General features: G+C 40.6%; 1 protein-coding gene and 1 long non-coding RNA gene across 3 annotated transcripts; one reads left to right on the top strand and one right to left on the bottom strand.

Moving 5' to 3' along the window:
• Positions 1-1,283: 1,283 nt before the first annotated feature.
• Positions 1,284-18,946, top strand: NIPSNAP2 (nipsnap homolog 2). Its single transcript, XM_051992017.1, has 10 exons — positions 1,284-1,390; positions 4,804-4,943; positions 5,026-5,071; positions 6,874-6,968; positions 7,341-7,411; positions 8,443-8,583; positions 9,883-9,914; positions 12,404-12,498; positions 16,382-16,465; positions 17,730-18,946. The coding sequence occupies exons 1-10, from the start codon at positions 1,326-1,328 to the stop codon at positions 17,792-17,794; spliced, it is 834 nt and encodes a 277-aa protein (XP_051847977.1). The 5' UTR covers positions 1,284-1,325; the 3' UTR covers positions 17,795-18,946.
• Positions 11,990-16,375, bottom strand: LOC127558746 (uncharacterized). 2 transcript variants are annotated; one of them, XR_007952971.1, is made up of 3 exons: positions 13,801-16,375; positions 13,357-13,425; positions 11,990-12,206 (listed from the first exon to the last, which is right to left on the bottom strand). It is a non-coding gene; the product is annotated as an uncharacterized LOC127558746 (long non-coding RNA). The 2 variants fall into 2 exon arrangements; XR_007952970.1 differs by having other exon boundaries at positions 13,357-16,375.
• Positions 18,947-19,317: the final 371 nt, after the last annotated feature.

The following is a 19,317-nucleotide window of genomic DNA, read 5'->3' on the forward strand; positions in this document are numbered from 1 at the left end:
GATCAATGATCCACAGAATTTTTGACAACATAGGAACTGAATGGGGATAGGAGCATGTTTGTAAATAATTATCCTCTTTTAAATAGTAAAATATTCAAAGTACCTTAACTGAATTTTATTTCAGTGATTTATATTCTATTTTCCTCTCAACTCTAATTCTAAAGGGAAAGAAAGTCTTCAGTTTTATGGCCAGATTTATTCACATAGATTAAGCTGAATTAATTAAAAAAAAAAACTTTTAACAGGCTGAGGGAAATGAACCCTTTACAACATTTCATGTTACCATTCCTTTATGTAGAATTACCTAAAATAAGGTTTTCCTTGTATTTTCAAACCAAGCAGCTAAGGGTTGTTTTGAACGATGCACCCTTTTTGTTGTTGTTGAGGCCATTGGGGTTAAGTGACTTGCCCTGGGTCAGCCAGCTAGGAAGTGTTAAGTGCTGAGGTCAGATTTGAACTCGGGTCCTCCTGACTTCAGGACTGGTGCTCTTATCAGTTGTCCCCGTGCTCCCTTTTTAGACGATGACTGAGGAGTCAGGAGGCTGGTGCCTGTTCCAGTCACCAGTGAGCCCGGGGTCCCAACCAGAAGAACCCAACCTTGTGACATGTTAGACAATTCAGCAGTGTGGAGTGGGAGCGGCTCTGCTGATTGTCACTGAGTCATGGGGCTTCAGCACTTGAGGGGAAACTGATGTGTGTTACTTCTCTTCTGAGCCAGGTGACCACAGCAAGGCATTTTAGGGCAAAGTTGCAGACCTCTTTTGACAAGTGAGGAAGTCTTTGCAAAATCAGAAATTAGGATGACCCAAGACTGACTGCACAGAAATGCTCAGTTTGAAGGATAGTTTTTTGATGGACAGATCAGAAGTCTGGCAGGACAGAACTGACACCGAGGCAAAATTGTTTCCCTGGTGCCATCGGTCCCCCTTGAGGAAATCCCCTTCCATCGGCCATTTCCCCAGACAATGCCTGGCTTGGTGGGGGTGGTCAGCGGGGCAGGGGCTGAGCGGCCAGCCGCGGGCTCCCGGCCCCCGGGCTGCGGTCCCAGACCCGGCATCCTCAGGAGTGAGTCCACGGCAGCGCCTGCCTGCCTTCCCAGGCTGGGCGGAGAGCGCCCCAAGGTCAAGTGCAGCGAAGGGCACCCAGGCTGCAACTGCCCTCGGCAGCCGCGGGGCGGCGCTCCAGGACGCCCCCTGGTGGTGGCGCGGCGCAGGCCGCCCAGGCCGGGCCCGCCCCTTCGGCCTCCGTCGAGCGGCGCTGGCATGGGGGAGGGGGCGGCGGGCCGGGGTGGGGGGGAGGGGGCCGAGCGGAGGCGCCAGAGCAAGATGGCGGCGCGAGTGCTGCGGTCCCTGGGAGCGGCCGCGCCCCCCCGCCTGCGGCCGGCCCTCAGGTGAGCAGCGCCCAGCCGGCCCGGCCGTGACCTTGAACCCTGACCTGGGCGGGCGAGACTGCAGGAGGCCAGGGACCGGGTAGCGCTCCCCCACTTCCCCCACCAGGCGCCCCGATTGCCCGCCAACCAGCCCGCCCCGGCTGGGGTTCAAGGTCACGGCCGGGGGCCCGCCGAGGCCCGAGCGCCATGCCAACCCCGGGCGGGAGCCGGGCGGGGACTAGGGACCCTTCCCCCTGCGGGCCACGCCAAGGGGGAGGGAGGGGGCGCGGGGCCGGGAGCCGACCGTGGCCGTGGCCCATGACCATGGGAGCGGGCGGCCTGGCCCGACCCGACTGGGAACCGCGGCCGAGGAGGAGCCCACAGGCTTGATCCCCAGTGACCCTAGCTCTAGCCGCGGGCGCCCTCGGGCCGGCCGGCCAGTGTCCGAGACACTGACACCGTTCCGGACACCTGGGCTCTTGACCGTGACGTTGCCCTCCCCCGGGGCCGGGCTTCGGGCTCTGCCCGCAGGTCGCCCTTGCCCTCCTGGGCTGGTTTTAAGGACCTGAGCGCGGGGACACGTAGTCCTTGGAGAGCTGTAACTGACATGGTGCATTTCGTGTAACTGATCAGAGCAACTTCGGGAGAGCTCCGCTATCCGGCGCGCGCCGGGCTGGGCCCTGAGCGAGCTCCGGGCAGCGTCTTTTCGGGTCCGATTTACCCAGTCCCACTCTTTTTCCATGCACAAGCACCTTTGGCGCACGCACCCCCCCTCACCCCAACAATGAGAAGAAAATAAACATGGCAGCGAAATAACGCGCGCAGGTCCTTCCAACTCCCCAATGTATGCGTCTGCATTCATTGAATGCTTCTTAATTTCACATCCCGCGGTCCTATCCTAAAATTCATTCTAACCTTTACCATAAACTGGCAGAGAATATCTCTTTTTTTAGGGAAACGTTTGGCGTTTTGATCTGATTCTGGAAAACTGCCTTCTTCAACTACTTCTATACAGGAATTGCCAAAGTTACAGACAAAGCAAAGAAATACTATTTTAATTTCAGATAAACAAGCAGTCTAACAATTCAAATGCAGAAGGCAAAGAACAATGTTTGCTACATTTCACAGCAATCAGTTTTGATTTTTTTTTAATTTCTGATAAAGTTTTAACAGATGCCATAATGAAAATTAAAAATTGGACAAAAAACTAAAACTTCATTTAAAAAAATAGATATGTGAGAGACTTGCTTAAAAATATTAAGTTTTGTTTTTTTGTGTGCGCCAGTATCAGGTATTCCAAAGGTCGTTAACCTATACAAAATGTAATTCTATTTATTGAACTATTTTTGCTGTTTTCAATCTTCAGGCGATTTTAAGAATTATTTTTTTCTGCTAATAACTCACACCATCTTAAGAAACTGTTTTCTGTATTTAAAAAGTATTCTCATTCCTGCCTCTCTATTTGCATATGTTTATATAATTATATATTTCCAAATACTGTCTCATATGGTTTCAGACAATTTGAAATTAAATGTTTATATAGCTACATATTTTCCAAATGCTGTTTCATGTGGTTTCAGGCGATTTGAAATTAAATGTTTATATAGCTGTATATTTCCAAATGCTGTCTCATGTGGTTTCAGACAATTTGAAATTAAAATAAATGCAGCTAGTTCTATGGATTGGTATATGGAAAAGCTGTTAGGGTCCAGAGCAGCTTTATTTTTTATTTTTTTTAACGACCAGAGATGGGAGGAAGACAAATCCAGTACATTTTTAAAGCAACAAGTTAATGTTAAGAATAAGGAAAACACAGTTTTGCATTAGAAAGTGGATACAGTGGAGTAAAAACCGATTTGTGTGATTTGTAGGACTTTTGAGTTTGGAGCATGTGTATTTATCTTAAGGAATCGAGAGAGCTTTGTACTGTTGAGTGTTTTCTTGCCCCTGAAGGTCACCTTCCTAACTACTAGCTACCAGTTATTGTTATGTCCTGCCCTCCCACGCTTTTGCTCAGACTTGTCTCAATCCTTGGCTATTATGGTTAGGATCTACAAAGTAACATTTCGTGCTACTCTATGACTAAGTCATCATTGCCTTCATTTCCTTTCAATTCAGAAGCTACATGAAAGCCCTTACTGCACTGGGGTGCTCTTTCTTGGAGTAAAACAAAGTTCCTCCAGAATTTTTGATTTGGGCAGGTTTGTTGTAATTGACAAGTTGATAATGACTGTGGACAAGGAGAGCAGGCAGTATTTGTCTAATGGGTTTTACTGTCACAGCTAAGACGTCCAGGGGAGAGCCTCAGAAAATTTGCTATTATCTATGGGTAGAATAGAGAGGACATTTCAAAAATTGAACTTGATCTATGAGCCAGTGGGAATCCGAAAGTTTAAATGAAGTGGTAGGATCCAGCCCATGGGGATAGTAGGCAATTTGGGCCAAGACAGTGAAGATCCACCTGAATGGTTAGGAAGAGGAAGTAGGCTCAGTAATGGGGGACCGCTTTGTCTGGTCTCTGACAGTGTGTTTGCTTAAGAGGTATGTTTAGTACTCTGCCTGGCACATAGTACGTGCTTACTAGAGGTTTAGTATTTGGTTGATTGTTGCCATCGAAATTCATTCAGAAGGTGGAAATTAGCCAATCTGTTCCATGTGATGGTGTAATTTTGTCTTTAGATTTTAATTATAATAGGAAGATTGACTTTAGCATAAATTCATTTTGGAGGTAATTTTCATTTTCTTCCTGCAAATTTTGCTTTGTCAAAAATTGTTTTAGAAGGAGAAAAAAGGTGGCACAATGGATAGAGCACCAGCCCTGAAGTCAGGAGGACCTGAGTTCAAATGTGGTCTCAGATACTTAACACTTCCCAGCTGTGTGATTCTGGGCAAGTCCCTTAACCCCAATTGCCTCAGCAAAAAAATAAAAAAAAAGGAGAAATGCATTTCTAGAATCCTGATTTTAAAAGTTTATATATGAGTGCTCTGGTAGGCAATACAGTATGCTAAAATCATTCCCTTTGGTTGTCACTTTTGGGGGTAAAATAGTCTGCTAAGTTAGCATTCTGCCTCTCCTGATAAGAGGAGGTGAGATAATTTGATAAGACGGTTTGAACAATTTTTATAAGCTTTGATGATACTGTAATAATAAATTTTAATAAGACGGTTTGAGTAACTAGATGAATATAAAGCCAATTTTATGTTACTTTCTTGGTGAAGTAAGGATTGCAAGGTTATGATTCACATTTTATAGATGAGGAAAATGAGGCTGAGAGAAATTAAATGACCCCACCAAGGTCAGATGGTTAATAATTGTGAGAGATGGACATTTAATATTCTCTTCTATGAATGATATAGTGGTTTGGCCTTAATTAAAACTAAAAATCTATTTCAATTCTCATTAGATCTGTGCTGACATATTTGTTCATTCCTAGGGGCCTGACAACCTCTACTAACAGATCTCGTGAAGATAGTTGGTTAAAATCTTTATTTGTCCGGAAAGTTGACCCAAGAAAAGATGCTCATTCCAATCTCCTAGCCAAAAAGGAAACAAGCAGTCTGTACAAAATACAGTGTGAGTGGGGCTTTTTACATTTGAATATTTGAATTTCCTTTCTTTTTGTTCATAAACTTATCGTTGAATTTTCTTGTTTCAGTTCACAATGTGAAGCCGGAATGCCTAGAAGCATACAACAAAATTTGGTATGTTAGCCCAAACTACCCATGACTAGGGGAAAGACTGAATTATGTGTGTGTGCTGGCTCCTCCAGAAATTGCTAGAGTGAAAAGGAGAGCATTTCTATTAAACTCTATATTCTTCTCTCTTTGTAAAAGCTATTAAATTGAGCCCTGAGTGATAAGATTACCGAAGTAAAATGGGGGTACAGTATGCATAGATAAATCACCTCATTGTATGAAGTCCTGAACATTCTTTGGGAATTTACATGTCTTTGAAGAAGTGGGAGAATTGGACTGTTACTTTTAATGAGTTTTGCATAAAATCATTCTCATGATATACAAGGGCACATGGTAAAAGTGATTTTTGTAACCCTCACTTTTGCCAAGCTTCAGAGAAAGCGAGGGAATTTCAAAAAACACAGAAATTCTGATAGCAAAAACAAAAAACAAAAAAAATACCATTTGTATTGAAGGCTGATCAGGGAAATGCGATCGTTGTATAGACTTTCTTGGTCATCGGTCTACATTTTAAACAAAAATGCTCTTTTACAGCAAATCTCAGCCATTTACTTCTGTCTTCATTCCCCAGCTGATGCCTCCGTAAATCTGAGCCTCCAGTGTTGTCAGACCCTTGTGGCCCACTGGACATTTCCACTGAGATGACTTGTCAGTTTCTGAAACTCATCTTGTTCAAATCTAGACAAATTTCCTGAGCATATTTTTCTGAAACTCACTTTGTCCAAAACTAGATTCATTTACCTTTCAGTGTTAGAAGTTGCAGAGAAGCAAATTTGGTCTTGATGTCAGAAAAAATAGACTATTTGATCTATCTCAGATTAGAATGGGCAGCCTCAGGATGTGGTAGATCTATCTTTAGAGCTGGGGAGAGAGGTGGCCAGTGTCTTCCAGCTAAGTCAAGATGACCAGTTGTGGGGCAATTTGTAAGGGGGATTCTTTTTCAGGTATGGGTTGGACTAGATGGCTCTTTGGGCCTCAGTTTCCTCATCTGTAAAATGAGATTTTTAAACTAAATGGCCTCTCGGATCCCTTCCAACTCCTCACTCCAGAGTTCTAATTCTCCACTACCCAGATCCACTTCCAGTTTTATTAATGGAATCATGGCTCTCCCAGTAATTTGGGCTCAGAACTTCAGAGTCATCATTGAGTTATCATTATCCTTACTCTTCAGTATCTAGGGAGTTACCAAGGACTGACCTTCCTCCTCCCTCTTCCTTTCTCTCTCCTCCCTCTTCCCTACTTCCTCCTACTTCCTCTTCCTTCCTCCCTTTTCTTTTCCCTCCTTCCTCCTTCCAAATGGCATCTGCCCAGAAGGTTCCCAGCTGATTCCACTATCTCAACGTGGGACCAGTTCTCTTCATGGTTCTTGGTTCTCACTTCCTTTTCCCCTGGTTGTCCTCCCAGGCCTCATGGCCACTTCCTACTCCCCTCTCTTTGGCTATCTTTGACTTCTCTTCCATTTCTTCTTGTCCACACACTTAACAATCACCTGATCGTGAACGTTCCCTCTCCTCACTTGCAAATACATCTTCTGTCATCTTTGGACCCTCGAGTCTTCCTTTTTGGTCCCAGTTTATAGATCTGAAAAAGATCTCATGGTGAAGGGTCCCAGCATTCGAGGAAGGTATCTCTATTAGAGATGATCCAAAAATGCTTATTCTACCAATAAGTCCACAAAATGTGTGAATATTTTTACATTGCCTTTAATTAGTCGGCAAAACACCTATTGCTAAGTTGTCAGTAAAATGTTGCCGATTGATTAGTAGGCTAATTGAACACATGGAATTTGTTTTTCTTATTTTTTTAAGTCAAGAGGTGCTGCCAAAGATTCATGAAGAAAAACACTATCCTTGTACCTTGGTGGGAACTTGGAATACTTGGTACGGGGAGCAAGATCAGGCTGGTAAGAAATCTTAAGAATAATTCTTAGAAGCTAGACTTAATGCTGAAATGAATTTTGTCTCTTAAACCTTTATTGTAATTGCATAATTAATTTTCAGATGAAATGCTTAGTGGCAATAAAAATCTAAAGTTTCTAAAATCAACATATAAATTCACAGTTAAAGAAAATAGATTGTTTTTTCCAGTTTGAAACAGCTTTTTATTGCCTCTGAGTATTTAAATTCATTGTGATAATTTGTATAACCTAGATCGACTTTTGTGTATGTTTATAACTCGGCACTGTCGACTTTTGAGTGTGTAGCATGTTTTAAAATCAACTGAGCTATTATCCTGGACCTCTAAATATATATGTATTTTTAAAAATATATTTCAGTCCACCTCTGGAGATATGAGGGAGGCTACCCAGCCCTCAATGAGGTCATGAGTAAGCTCAGAGAAAATAAGGTAGGATTTTCTCAAACGTTTGCTAATTTTAACTTGACATAGCTCTTCTTAGTCTAAATTAAGTGTCTCTTATTGCTACATCTTTGGCAATTTCTGTTTTTCTGCTAAAAGCGGTGTTTTTTGTGCACTTTGATTTGCAGAGTTTTTAAGTAGTATCTGTTCTGATGTTAAATTAACTTCTTATGGCAAGAGTGAGGTGATAGGTTTCATTTGAAATGTTCGTAGTATGTCTGCTTTAGATAGCAACAAGCTAAATGGTGACTGAATTGTTCGTGGCATATTTTTAATTGTGGGCATCCCGGCTGCTCCCCAGCACTGCCCATCTGCTGCCCCACCCCTGTGCCAAGTGTGAGCAAACTGTTTGGAATACCTATATGCACTGGTTCTCAAGCTGTGGTCCAAGGACTCCTCAGGATCTCCCAAGATCCTTTCAAGGTCCTGCGACCTGCAGGGTCAAAACTTTTCATAGTAATCCCAAGCCATTTTCATTTCTAATCTGGTAAATATTAATAGATATAAAATATATAAACAAGTTCTTTAGGAACCGCAGTGAGTTTTAAGAGTATAAAGGAGTCCTGAGACCAAAAAGTTTGAGAACTATTTCTTTAAACAAGCCCATCATTAGCATAGCAAGCTTTGGATCATGTATGCGCTCTTTATGTCCTCCAACTGACTTCTGTTTATATGAATTGTCTTTTTTTGTTTTTGTTTTGCTTTGTTTTTGCTAAGGCAATTGGGGGTTAAGTGACTTGCCCAGGGTCACACAGCAAGGAAGTGATAAGTGTTTGAGGCTGGATTTGAACTCAGATCCTCCCGACTTCAGGGCTGATGCTCTATCCACTGCACCACCTAGTTGCCTCTATATGGATTATCAAATGTAGATAGATTATTTTCCTGAAATTTAAGTGAGCTTTATTGAGGGGAATTAAGTTTAGTGAGTATATCCTGGATGGGGTGCAACGTGGTCATGTTGTTGATGAATACTGAGACATGCATATGGTTTAAAATTTCATAACAATTTTCTTTCAAAGGAATTTGTGGCCTTCCGGAAGGAAAGAGGCAACATGCTGCTTTCTCGAAAGAACCAGTTGCTGTTAGAGTTCAGTTTCTGGAATGAACCTGTCCCCAGACCAGGGCCTAATATATATGAACTCAGGTCTTACCAACTTAGAGTAAGTACAAAACTGAATGATGTTCAGCTACTCATTTCTCCTTAGAAACTCCAGAAGGGTCTCCTGACAGCGACATGAACCAGAGCCTGGGTACAGGGAATGAGGTTAGGGGAGGTGGAGACAGGGACGTGGCCCTGAAGGAGCATCCAAACCCACCTGAACTTGTTCTCTCTTCCTTTTCTAAGCTCCTTGCTGAATTTCTCCTTTCCTCAATTTTCTTCTCTCCCTTCATCACTTCTCCCTTATTGTTCATATTTTATGAAATAGTTACTACTTAATAATTGATAATTAATACAATCTCATAAACTAGGAGATTATTTAATATAAAAAAGCCCAAAACTACAGAATTCATTTGAAGTCACTCTTTGCAGCACTTATTACAGTGGGATTAGAGGATCTAATAAATATTAGGCGACCAATTTTTAGTGCCTCAGTGTCAAAATACTTTTTTTGACACTGAGGCACTAAAAATTAGTCGCCTAATATTGAGCAGTATGTGTTCCCAAATGTTGCCGTACCAAAGTATAGAGAAAGTTTAACTATATTGCTACTGTTTGTAACCATATCAATTGGATCTTAATAGGTCTTGGTCTCAAAAATTCTTTTTACTAGGTACTTTTTCTAGTGCTAATCTTAGTCCTTTTTTCCTCAAATATGAAAAAAAATAGAATTTCTTATTGAATTTATAATAGTTTTATTTTTTGTCTACTAAGAGGCCAAAGGGCGAAAGATATAAGAGAAGTGGGACTGGTCTCAGAGTGTATGTGTGTATGTGTACACAAATGGGTATTTGCTCAAAGCAAGTATACATATGATGAAAAGGAAGGAAAGAACAAAGTTTAAAAAAAAAAAAATGCACTGCAGAGAGCAAAAGAACTACCCACAAAGAAGTTTAAAAAAAAAAAAAGATGGACACTCTTTTACTATTATATATCCTTCCTTGAACTGGAAATTCATTATTATATTTTGAATCTTCTCTGACATTCTGCTGGACACATGACAGTGTTCTGCTTTGTTTTGGTTTTGGTTTCAATTAAATTAAAAAATAATAAATAATAATTTTTTTAAAAGGGGGGGGGAAGTATCAATAGCTTCTACTGTCCATAAATTATTGCCTTGAAGTCACAGTTGGCCATTCTAAATAGGAGAACTATAAATAAAGTGGACAATAGTTATTAAAAATCAATTTGTCTTTTTTTAAGTGATCTATGAACTAGTTGACCTCACTCTGTGTTTTTTCATTGCAATGCTTCCTCAGTCAAAGAACCAACATTCCAAAACCAAAATGTTTTCTTTCAGCCAGGAACAATGATCGAATGGGGCAACTATTGGTAAGTTCTCGGCAGCATGGTGAGTTCCTCAATCTTATTCATGGATTGTGTTGGGCCATTCTTTCATCTCTCTGTATCAAAGTTTGGGATCTTTGGCATCAGGGTTTGACACCAGTTTAGGATTTTTTTTTACATTTTCACAGATCTCATCTTTCCTAAAATAATTGCTTTCACTCACAAATCTATTTTCTCACTTATATGGCTACTACCCTTGTTTGTCTTTTTAGATTGAGTAGCAAAGAACCAATTTCTTTACCAAGTTAGGTGGTGTTATACCTCAGCAGGCAAGAATATAATTCAAAGTTTTGCTGATCAAAATTATCTACCAAAAACAAGATGAAGTTCCCTTCAAGGCAAATATAAGGTACAATAATATTTAAGGATTAAACAAAATTAATTTCAGTAGATTCAAGATGGGAAATGATTGGCTAGATATAAGTGGGTCCTAAAGATAGGAGTAGGCCATGAACTAAATGTCTATGGCAAGAGCAATGCAATCAGGCCGACATGATCATGGAAAGATGATGTGCGAGAATTGTTAAGAATTCTTTTTACTATATTAGGAGACCTTTGCCGTGGAGTGCAAGGTCAGATTTGGTTTAGATGTAAAGGACCGAGTGGGTACGAAAAACAAGCAACAAAAATAATGTCAGAATGCTGAAATCAAATCTCGAGGAAAAATGAAGGGAATTGAATGTATGTAAAGGAAAGCATGATCACTTAAGTCTTCAGATCTATGATGGGTTATGACCTTTGCTTCACTTTGTAGAATTGTGTCAGTAGCAAAAAAAAAAAAATGGAGGGGGGGAGGGAGGGATGAGTCAAATGTTGTTTTCCCATTACCTTCATTAACTTTATGGGTAATTGACATCTCCATTTCCATCTGATCTTCAATTGGCAAGGGCTTCTCACTCTTTCCTTTTTTTTTCTTTTTTTCTTTTCTTTTTCTTTTTCTTTTTCTTTTTTTTTTTTTTTTTGTGCTGAGGCAATTGGGGTTAAGTGACTTGCCCAGGGTAACACAGCTAGGAAGTGTTAGGTTTCTAAAGTCAAATTTGAACTCAGGTCCCCCTGACTTCAGGGCTGGTACTTTATCCACTGTGCCATCTAGCTGCTCCTCCTCATTTCTTCTCTCTTGTAAAGTAGTTGATAAATGAGGACATAAGGGAATAAATAGTACTGACCATTTAAAACTTTTTTACAATGTAAACAGTCCTCTTCAGCTATCTCTGCCTTCCATGTTACATTTTCATACAATAGATATTTTTTAAACATAGATTTAAACTTATAAGAAAGCCCTATTAGGACAGAAACAAGAAATTACCTTAAAATTGCTGCAATAAGGAAGAACTCCAGTATTGGGATGATCAAATCCTGTTGCTACTATCTATTAGAGTAGATTCAATTACTAAGTAGGTTTTACATATTGTTAATTTAAGACTGTTAATATAGGAAATATATATATGTATACATATACATATATATATATATATGTATATATATATATACATATACATATATATATATATATACATATATATATATATATATATATATATGTATATGAATTGTTGGCTTGTTCGTTTGTTTTTTTAACTTTAACTCCAATGTCTTAGCAAAAAGACTTTTCTTTCCAAAAGGAAATAAACTTTAAGAGCTAGTTCAGCATTTGATTTGTCTCTTGACAAATAGGTTTAAGGTGGTGATTCCTTCACTATGTCCTTCTGAATTTTGTCAGGCTCAGCCAAGTGTAAGTTTTCTTTACGTAAGTAAAGTAAAAGTAAAAGTAAAAAATGAACCTAAATGAATTTTAAAAATCCAAAACTGAATGAAAACGAATGTTTATCACTTAAAATGACAGCTATAATGCATTCTGCATGTTAAGATAATTTGTTTAATTTCACTAATTTGCCAATCAGAATTACCACTTTTGATTGACAGAAAACAAATCACTTAAAAATTTTAAATTTAAGAGTAGCTGTAATATACTTCTAAGAAACTGACTTGAGAGAATGAGACAGCCAGACAGACATGTGTGTTAAGAATATTCTCTTTTTTTAGGAACTCAGATCCTAATATATATTTATTAATATATTTATTTAATTAATTAATAATTTAATGTGCATATAAGAGTGCAGTTATATACTTTGACAGGTAATAGTCACACGTCTCATATCATGCAGAAATCAGTCTTCGATTACAAAAGCTCCTCAGAAAATTCTTAAATTCAATTCTCCTGCCTACGCAGGTGTCGTATGTAGGTACGGCGGTGCTGTTTTCAAGAGACAACAGTGCCTAGGAAAGTGATAGTTGCAGGCTAGAGAAGGTAAATCTTAATATTTTACCAACATTATGATATTTGTCAACATATGGGGATTTGCAGTGATAGGCTCTGCTTTTAATATAATTGTCATGTGATTTGGACACAATTCAATCAACTCACTCTTTTTTACATATATAATCTAATGAGTGAAAATTATTTTCTCTTATAGGGCTCGTGCAATTCGTTTTAGACAGGACAACGAGGAAGCAGTTGGAGGGTTTTTCTCTCAGATTGGGCAGTTATATATGGTACATCATCTTTGGGGTAAGAATCTTTTTCTTCTTCTCTTAGTAAACCCAGATTCACTGGGCTGTATGGTAAGGATACATTCCCATATGAGGGAATCCATGTCGTATATCCATGGGGATATCCTAAAAGGAAACCTTCACTGCCCATTCTCCTATAGCCAACCTATTTGTAACAGATGGAGTCAAAAAGAGCTTAGGAATCAAGAAGACCCAAAGATTCCAAGTTAACAGCAAAAGGCTGTTTGTGAGTGGGCAGAAGCCCTGCCAGTTAAATGAGTACCATGATTAATTGGCAGCCAAAGGGAATGAGCAAAGCAGGGAAAATTATAAGACAGGGAAAAGACAGAGAAAACAGCCTGCTGTAGAGAGAATGAAGGCCATAAAAAATGGAGGCAAATTTAAGAGAGGGGAATGATGGGAAGGTGGGAAGAAGGTAGAGAATGTGAAACCAAAGCCAATTTGGATCAGTTAGCCATCAGATGAAGCTGTTTAAAATATTTTATTCTTGGACCTTGCCAATTGACTAAAAGTCTGTAAGTTAGTGAATACAAACGCTCAATGAATGCTCTTCTCGATTACCAAGATTTCCAGACAGCCAAAAATGAATCTTTTGCATTTAGAATGTTTTAAAATGTTCTTTAGAGTTCTTTACTTTATTTACAGAATATCTAAACAGAATTTTCAATTTTTCTTAATAATTCAAGAACACTATGAGCTTTAATGTATGTGATATGCTGAGGAAGCAATGTAGCTGACATGTTGCAGAGGCAAGGAAGGGCTTCCATTTGTGGTCTCAGGTCCTGCTTTTATAGCTACAGGTTGAATTTGTTATATACTTTATAAAGAAAGTTAAGTTATATGTGTAGAAACTTACCATTTCACACGTAGTCACCTCTTTTATTCTTCCTTAGCTGCATGCAGGTCAGCCACATTGCAATACTTACTGTTGGTTAGAGATTTTTTTTTTCATTAAAGCCAGATTTTTAAAAAAACATTCATTTATTTTTATTCAGAACTCAACAAACACCAAACTAATAAATTCATCAGCAGAAGATGATACTTCTGCTGATGGGACAACAGAGCACATTTTTCTCTAACTCTGCTCTTAGAATTTGGCTTTTAAAAGAATTCCAGATACCATCAGATTTAAAAAGTACATCATTGGAATTAAAATGCCTGAAAGTCTTTTGAAATACTTTCATAATGGATCATTTTCATATGAAATCTCTCCAGAATGTCATTTCATGTTCTTAATGATTTAACAAGGAGGTAACATCAGGTAGAGGGAAGATGATGAAATTGATGTCCTAGCACTAACCCTTTTTCCTCAGAGAGAACTTCATGGTTGTTAAGCAATTGTATAGCTTTGTTATTCTCAAACCAGCCTGTAGTTCTGAAATAATCTTTTGCTGAAAATACAAAAAGATAATGGCATTGGTTCCAAAAATGGTCTCTGTTCGTGTTTCATCTTGTCCTCTGTGAAGCAATAGGTAAGGAAATGTATGATACCTTTGAAGTTCTATGGTGATGAAATTTGCCATTCATGAAGGGTTTTCAGTTATGGAAACCTGCAGAGGTAACACATGAAAGGATAGTTTATCTTATTTACTTAAGGGGACTGAAATTCAGGAGCACAGCCCTCCACTGAACAAGTTGCCAATACCTGAAAGCCTCCACGGACCCGGGGATTATGTTGTTCCCAGAATGTCCGCTCCCACTGCTGCAGATCTCCCCCTCCTCAGCTTCTCGACTCTTGCCTCTCACTCCCATAATCCTCCGTGGAAGTCTGCCTAATATACTGGAGGCCTCCCTCGAGGTCTTCTACCATCCCCTGGGGCCCAAGCCGGGTTCTGCCCGTTCATTGCTTATCAGGTTAATGAGTAAGCATCATCGGCAGGTTTCAGAAATATGAGAAAGTTGTTGAGGGCACGGGGTGCTCAGGGACGAATTGTCCCCCAGAGTCACAAGGCGCTTCTGCGCCGCCGTCATCGACCGTCTGGCGCCTGCTGCGTAACGGCCTTACATGTCGCCTCAGCCACGGCTGAAGTTCCCCTTTGAAGGTTTCTTGCCATTCAGGCTATTGCCTTTGCTGATAAAAATCTCCTGCCTTCTCAAGGAGCCACAGTAACTACTGTGATTGAGGGCCTTTCACCACATGCGGCTAATGCATAACTGGATGGTTCAGTATCTGTGGAGAGTTTCAAAGTAGCCCTTTGCTGACCCCACCCGCCTTCCTTGTCGGCTCTCCCGCTTGTTCTCTACAGCTGGAGCGTGAGCGCCTGGAAGGCGGAATCCTTCTCCGGATCCCTGACACTTAGCACAGTGCCTGGCACACAGTAGGCATCTCACAAATGCCTGTGGATTGATCAGCTGATTGGGGAAAGATTGGAATCTGTGCCTCTATTTGGCTCTATGGCTTGCCTCATCTCTAGAGCTTCTACTATGGCCAACGGCCATTGTGGTGCAGCATAGGGAACGGTGTAGATAGGGGCAGTGTCAATCAGGGCTTCCTCATTGAGAATCGGCGCTCTTTTGTCCCCTGTGCGATGGAGACGTCACCTTCTCTGTCCCAAGATGCAGCTACAAAGGGCCATGGGTCCCCCTTTCCTAGACCTTCTCCTTTCCTGATGTCAGTGGCTATTTCCTCAGCACTCCCAGTGACTGCTGCTCTCCTCCTTATTCTCTCTACTTTTCTCCTTTTTCATTGGTCCATCCACTCTTCTGGGTTTTTCCAGAAAGGACTGGCCCCTTACAGATACCACCAGACAATCAGAGCATTTCTCTCTTCAGCTGCAGAAAACCAGCCACTCACAGTGTGTCCAACACAATCTTCTGCCTTTAATGGATCCAGAGATAGTTAGAACTGTAAGGTACCTTAGAGACAATCCAGTTCAATCCCCTTTTTACAGATGAAGAAACTGAGGCTTTAGAAACATGAGGCAGTTTGCCCTTTACCATCAGAAAATTAACTTCTGTTAGAGCTGCTGAGGAATTTATTGACCACTCCTCAAACTTTTTTGAGTGGGAGAGGAGAGTCGTAGAAGCCTCGAAGGCCAGGAAGGCTGGTGTACAGTTAGCTGAAGTTTGTTTGTACAAATAAGTCATATCTTGGCATTTCCCATTTTGCCACTGAATTTTATGATGATCAGATCCTTTTTTCTAGATGACATTGTTTCACCTTTTACGATATCTGGTCTCTTGCTTTCCCTTATTTATTGCTGATTTTTAAATTCCTTTTAAAGTCAAATCAACAAACACATTGACTAATTGATCAATGGGATGACAAAGAAAGACAAAAGTGGTCAGGCCCAGCCCTGGAGGAACTCTGTTTCAGATGTGGAAGAAGCGAACTTGACATTCAAATACTCTTATCTTTCCCTCCAGAGAACAGGATGTTATAATCTCTAAACAACTGTTGAGTTTCTAATAGAACCAACAGTTCTATTTTACCATATTATCCTGTAGCTGTCATTATAAATAAGGACAGTTCATATCTCTGAAAATTATCTCCAAAAAATTTCTAATTCTCTTCCAAATATAATCACTCCCTACACAAAGCTCTTGAAGGTGGCCACCTCCCCATCAGACCGTAAACTCCATGAGGTCAGGAACAGGGATAGAGGTATCCTTGTATCATCCTTGTATCTCCCAGAATGCCTTGCAGTGAGCACAGCAGGCACACGGGCACACACCACAGAGCAATGAGAACCTTCGGGTGAGCAGAAATATGAACGAAGCCCAGGGCGCTACATTATTAAAGCAAATTCCAGCTGTGATTTAATCTCCTTATCACTTTACAAAAACAACCAATAAGTTGAAATAAATACTAAAGGACCCGGTGATGAAATGTGGGGCATTTCCATGGTTTTAAAGCTGGCTTCCATGTGTTTGTTTTCAAGCTTACAAAGACCTGCAGTCCAGGGAAGACACCCGGAATGCAGCATGGCATAAACACGGCTGGGAAGAATTGGTTTATTATACAGGTAAGAGCTGCATACGTGCTGCACGTTTGAGGGGACCTCTTGCCCTGCAGCATCGGCTCAAAAGCATGCTTTCAAAAATCCCAATTGGCCAGAGAGTTTTACAGCCGGCTTCAGCGGTCGGTTTCTTATCTTTTGGCTTCTTCTCTGCAAAAGATGGAAGATTACTTTCTGGTGCCAGTTTATCAGCATTAATAATCTGTTCTTTAGAACACTTGCCGGTTGAAAAATATTTTGAGAATTATCTTAATTAGATCAATCGGTTCAATGAGAAAATTGCCTGTATCCAGCAAAACTCTTGTCACTTGTTTTGAAGATTAACCAACTTAAATAAATGTAATGCAAGTAGATAAGATGTCCGACTCTCGGACAATCATTTTTAGGAATAACTGTCTAGTGACTTTAATAGAGGATTATATAACATTGCTAATCTAGAGCTTGCCCAGTAAGAAAAAGAGAGAGTCCTTTTACCCATTTATTTCCTAGAAGGAAAAGAATAAATGGATCCATTGCTTGGTTTTTGGTTTTTTAGCAAAAGCTAATACGTTGCTACATAATTAGATGTAAGTTTGCTTTTGTTCCTTCCTATTCTTTACATCTTAGAACAGTGAAATATATTTTGGTAATTACCAAACCTACAGGGACAGGCTATGGTTGTTCATCTCTCTGCACCCCTCACCAGCACCTAATTATGACAGTTACTATCTCCTGCACGTGAATGTAGAGCCTCAGCCGGGACGTGCTCTGTGAGCATCTGTCGAACGCTCACGGGTCCATCGCTGACCAGAGCCGGGCGTCCAATGCTTCCTCCCCGGGTGACCTTGGGCAAGCCCCAGCTTCTCATTGCAAAGTGGGGTTCACTCAGGGGCCCCCCGAGCCCTTTTTCAGCTCCAGCCTCATACTTGGAGGTGAGCCCCCCTCCTTGTCTGAAGGCAGTGCAGTCACATCCTCAGCCCACCTCTGTCTGGAGCTTTACTGAGCCTCGGAGAGCTGCATCCGTTAGATCCTCATGGGGGCCAGAGGGGCGGAGGGGGGCACTGTCATGGTCCCTGTTGTAGAGATGAGGAAGCTGGCGCGGGGGGAGAGGGTCTTACCCGGGTGTCTGAGCCCGGATCCCCCCCAACTTTGGTGGGCCCCCTGGAACATCCTGGACAGATTGCTGTTTGTACAAAAATGCGTCTGAGATTGTCTGACCGAGCGAGACTGGGAAGAGTGAGCGCGCTCCCATTAAGGTCCTGCTTTAACCCGCATTTCTGCTTCTTTCCAGTGCCCCTAATTCAGGAAATGGAGTCAAGAATCATGATACCCCTGAAGATTTCACCCCTCAAGTAAAGTTGGAATTAATTGTCATGTGCCTACATAGATTTCAGTGACAAGTATTTGTCTTAAATTAATTTTATGGTATACATTGTATATCATGGTGAGAAAGAAACATTGAAATAGAAAACTGCTGTATGTAGCTTATTAGAGAGACCTCTTTTCTTTAGATTCTAAATGTTCATGTAAAAATTAATTACAGAAGAAAATTGGCTCCTTCTAACAGTGCTCCGTGGTCTTTGTGAAATATCACTGTTTTGATCCGACGTATCTTCCCCGAGCCCGGTGGGGAAAAGAGGAAATAGACTACAATCTCAATCATTTCCTAATAGGAACCCAATCATGAAAGCAATTTGTTCATATTTATTTATGATAAACAAATCCACTGAAAAATTACAGGGTTTAGATTAATTCCCTTCCTGTTGCAGGAAGAGCTCTGGACTCTGGTCTTTCCTGCCTAATTCTAGTATGGTTACTCCAGCAGTTTTTCTGATTATGGAACTAGGAACAAAGCATGAAGGTGTGTACTCAGTCCCTGAAAACGCTCTAATCTCTTCTCTGTAATCAGTTGTGAATCCTAGGAGACACGGCCAGTCTTATAGCGGCTGAGACGTACACTTGAGCAAGAATTCAGTTTTGATAAAGCGTTACAATGATGTCCATAGGGAAAAAAAAAATCACTGCATCGAACCTCTTCTTTGAACTGCATGATCTCTAGTTTTGAAATAAACACCTTGAAGAGCACTGGTTTTTTTTAAAAAATATTTTTCTATAATGAAACGCATAGCACTAGGAAAAGAGGTTTTATTTTATAAGCAATCACGTGTGACCTCAGATGCATTTTCTGAGTCAATATTTTAATAAACATACAGCAGATCTTTCTGAGGCCATGTGAAGGTGGTGCATGTTAAGACATTAAGATTGACATACAGCAGAGTGCTCTGTCCAGTTCCGTCTGATTTCATTTTTGAATGTAGTGTACCAATTTTGTTCGTGTCTGTAATAATGTGGAAGTCCTATTGAAATGAACATTTTGTCCGACCCAGAGTTAAAAAAATTGCTGTGTGAAAAACAGTGTATACAAATCTCTTCCCGGATGTCCAACTTGTACATGTCAATGCTTTTCTGCAAAAGCATATCAAGTTAATAAAATCCTTTTAATTTTCACATGTTGCCGGCCCCATTATTGCAACCCTTCTACGTGTGGCTGGGGTGTTGAATTATTCTTTTTTCTCTCAAACAAATAAGCTAGTGTTTCCAGGCTTCTACTACTAAAAAAACCTTGGGTACTGTGTAAATAAAACACTGGATAGATCCCTTTCCAATGTCTCCTTATTTGGGTTTTAATGGCACTAGATAATTCTGACTTCTCTTAGCTTCCTGGGAAACCACTGAAAATTTCTGCTCTATAGATAGAAGTCTTTTTCCTGAATAAAATCTTATGTAAAAAAAGACTTTTTTGTTCTTCTGCATTCAACGTGAATATTTCCATATGAAAAGAAGAAAATTGGGGGGAAAATCACATGACAACACAAATC

This window comes from Antechinus flavipes, chromosome 4 (genome assembly GCF_016432865.1).
Source record: "Antechinus flavipes isolate AdamAnt ecotype Samford, QLD, Australia chromosome 4, AdamAnt_v2, whole genome shotgun sequence".
Lineage (NCBI taxonomy): Eukaryota > Metazoa > Chordata > Mammalia > Dasyuromorphia > Dasyuridae > Antechinus > Antechinus flavipes.

Bases quoted from the DNA above. Each gene is read 5' to 3' on its own strand.
- NIPSNAP2 (XM_051992017.1), top strand. From the start codon at position 1,326: ATGGCGGCGCGAGTGCTGCGGTCCCTGGGAGCGGCCGCGCCCCCCCGC. The intron at 1,391-4,803 runs GTGAGCAGCGCC...GTTCATTCCTAG, and splicing joins CGCCTGCGGCCGGCCCTCAG to GGGCCTGACAACCTCTACTA. The intron at 12,499-16,381 runs GTAAGAATCTTT...TTTGTTTTCAAG, and splicing joins TATGGTACATCATCTTTGGG to CTTACAAAGACCTGCAGTCC.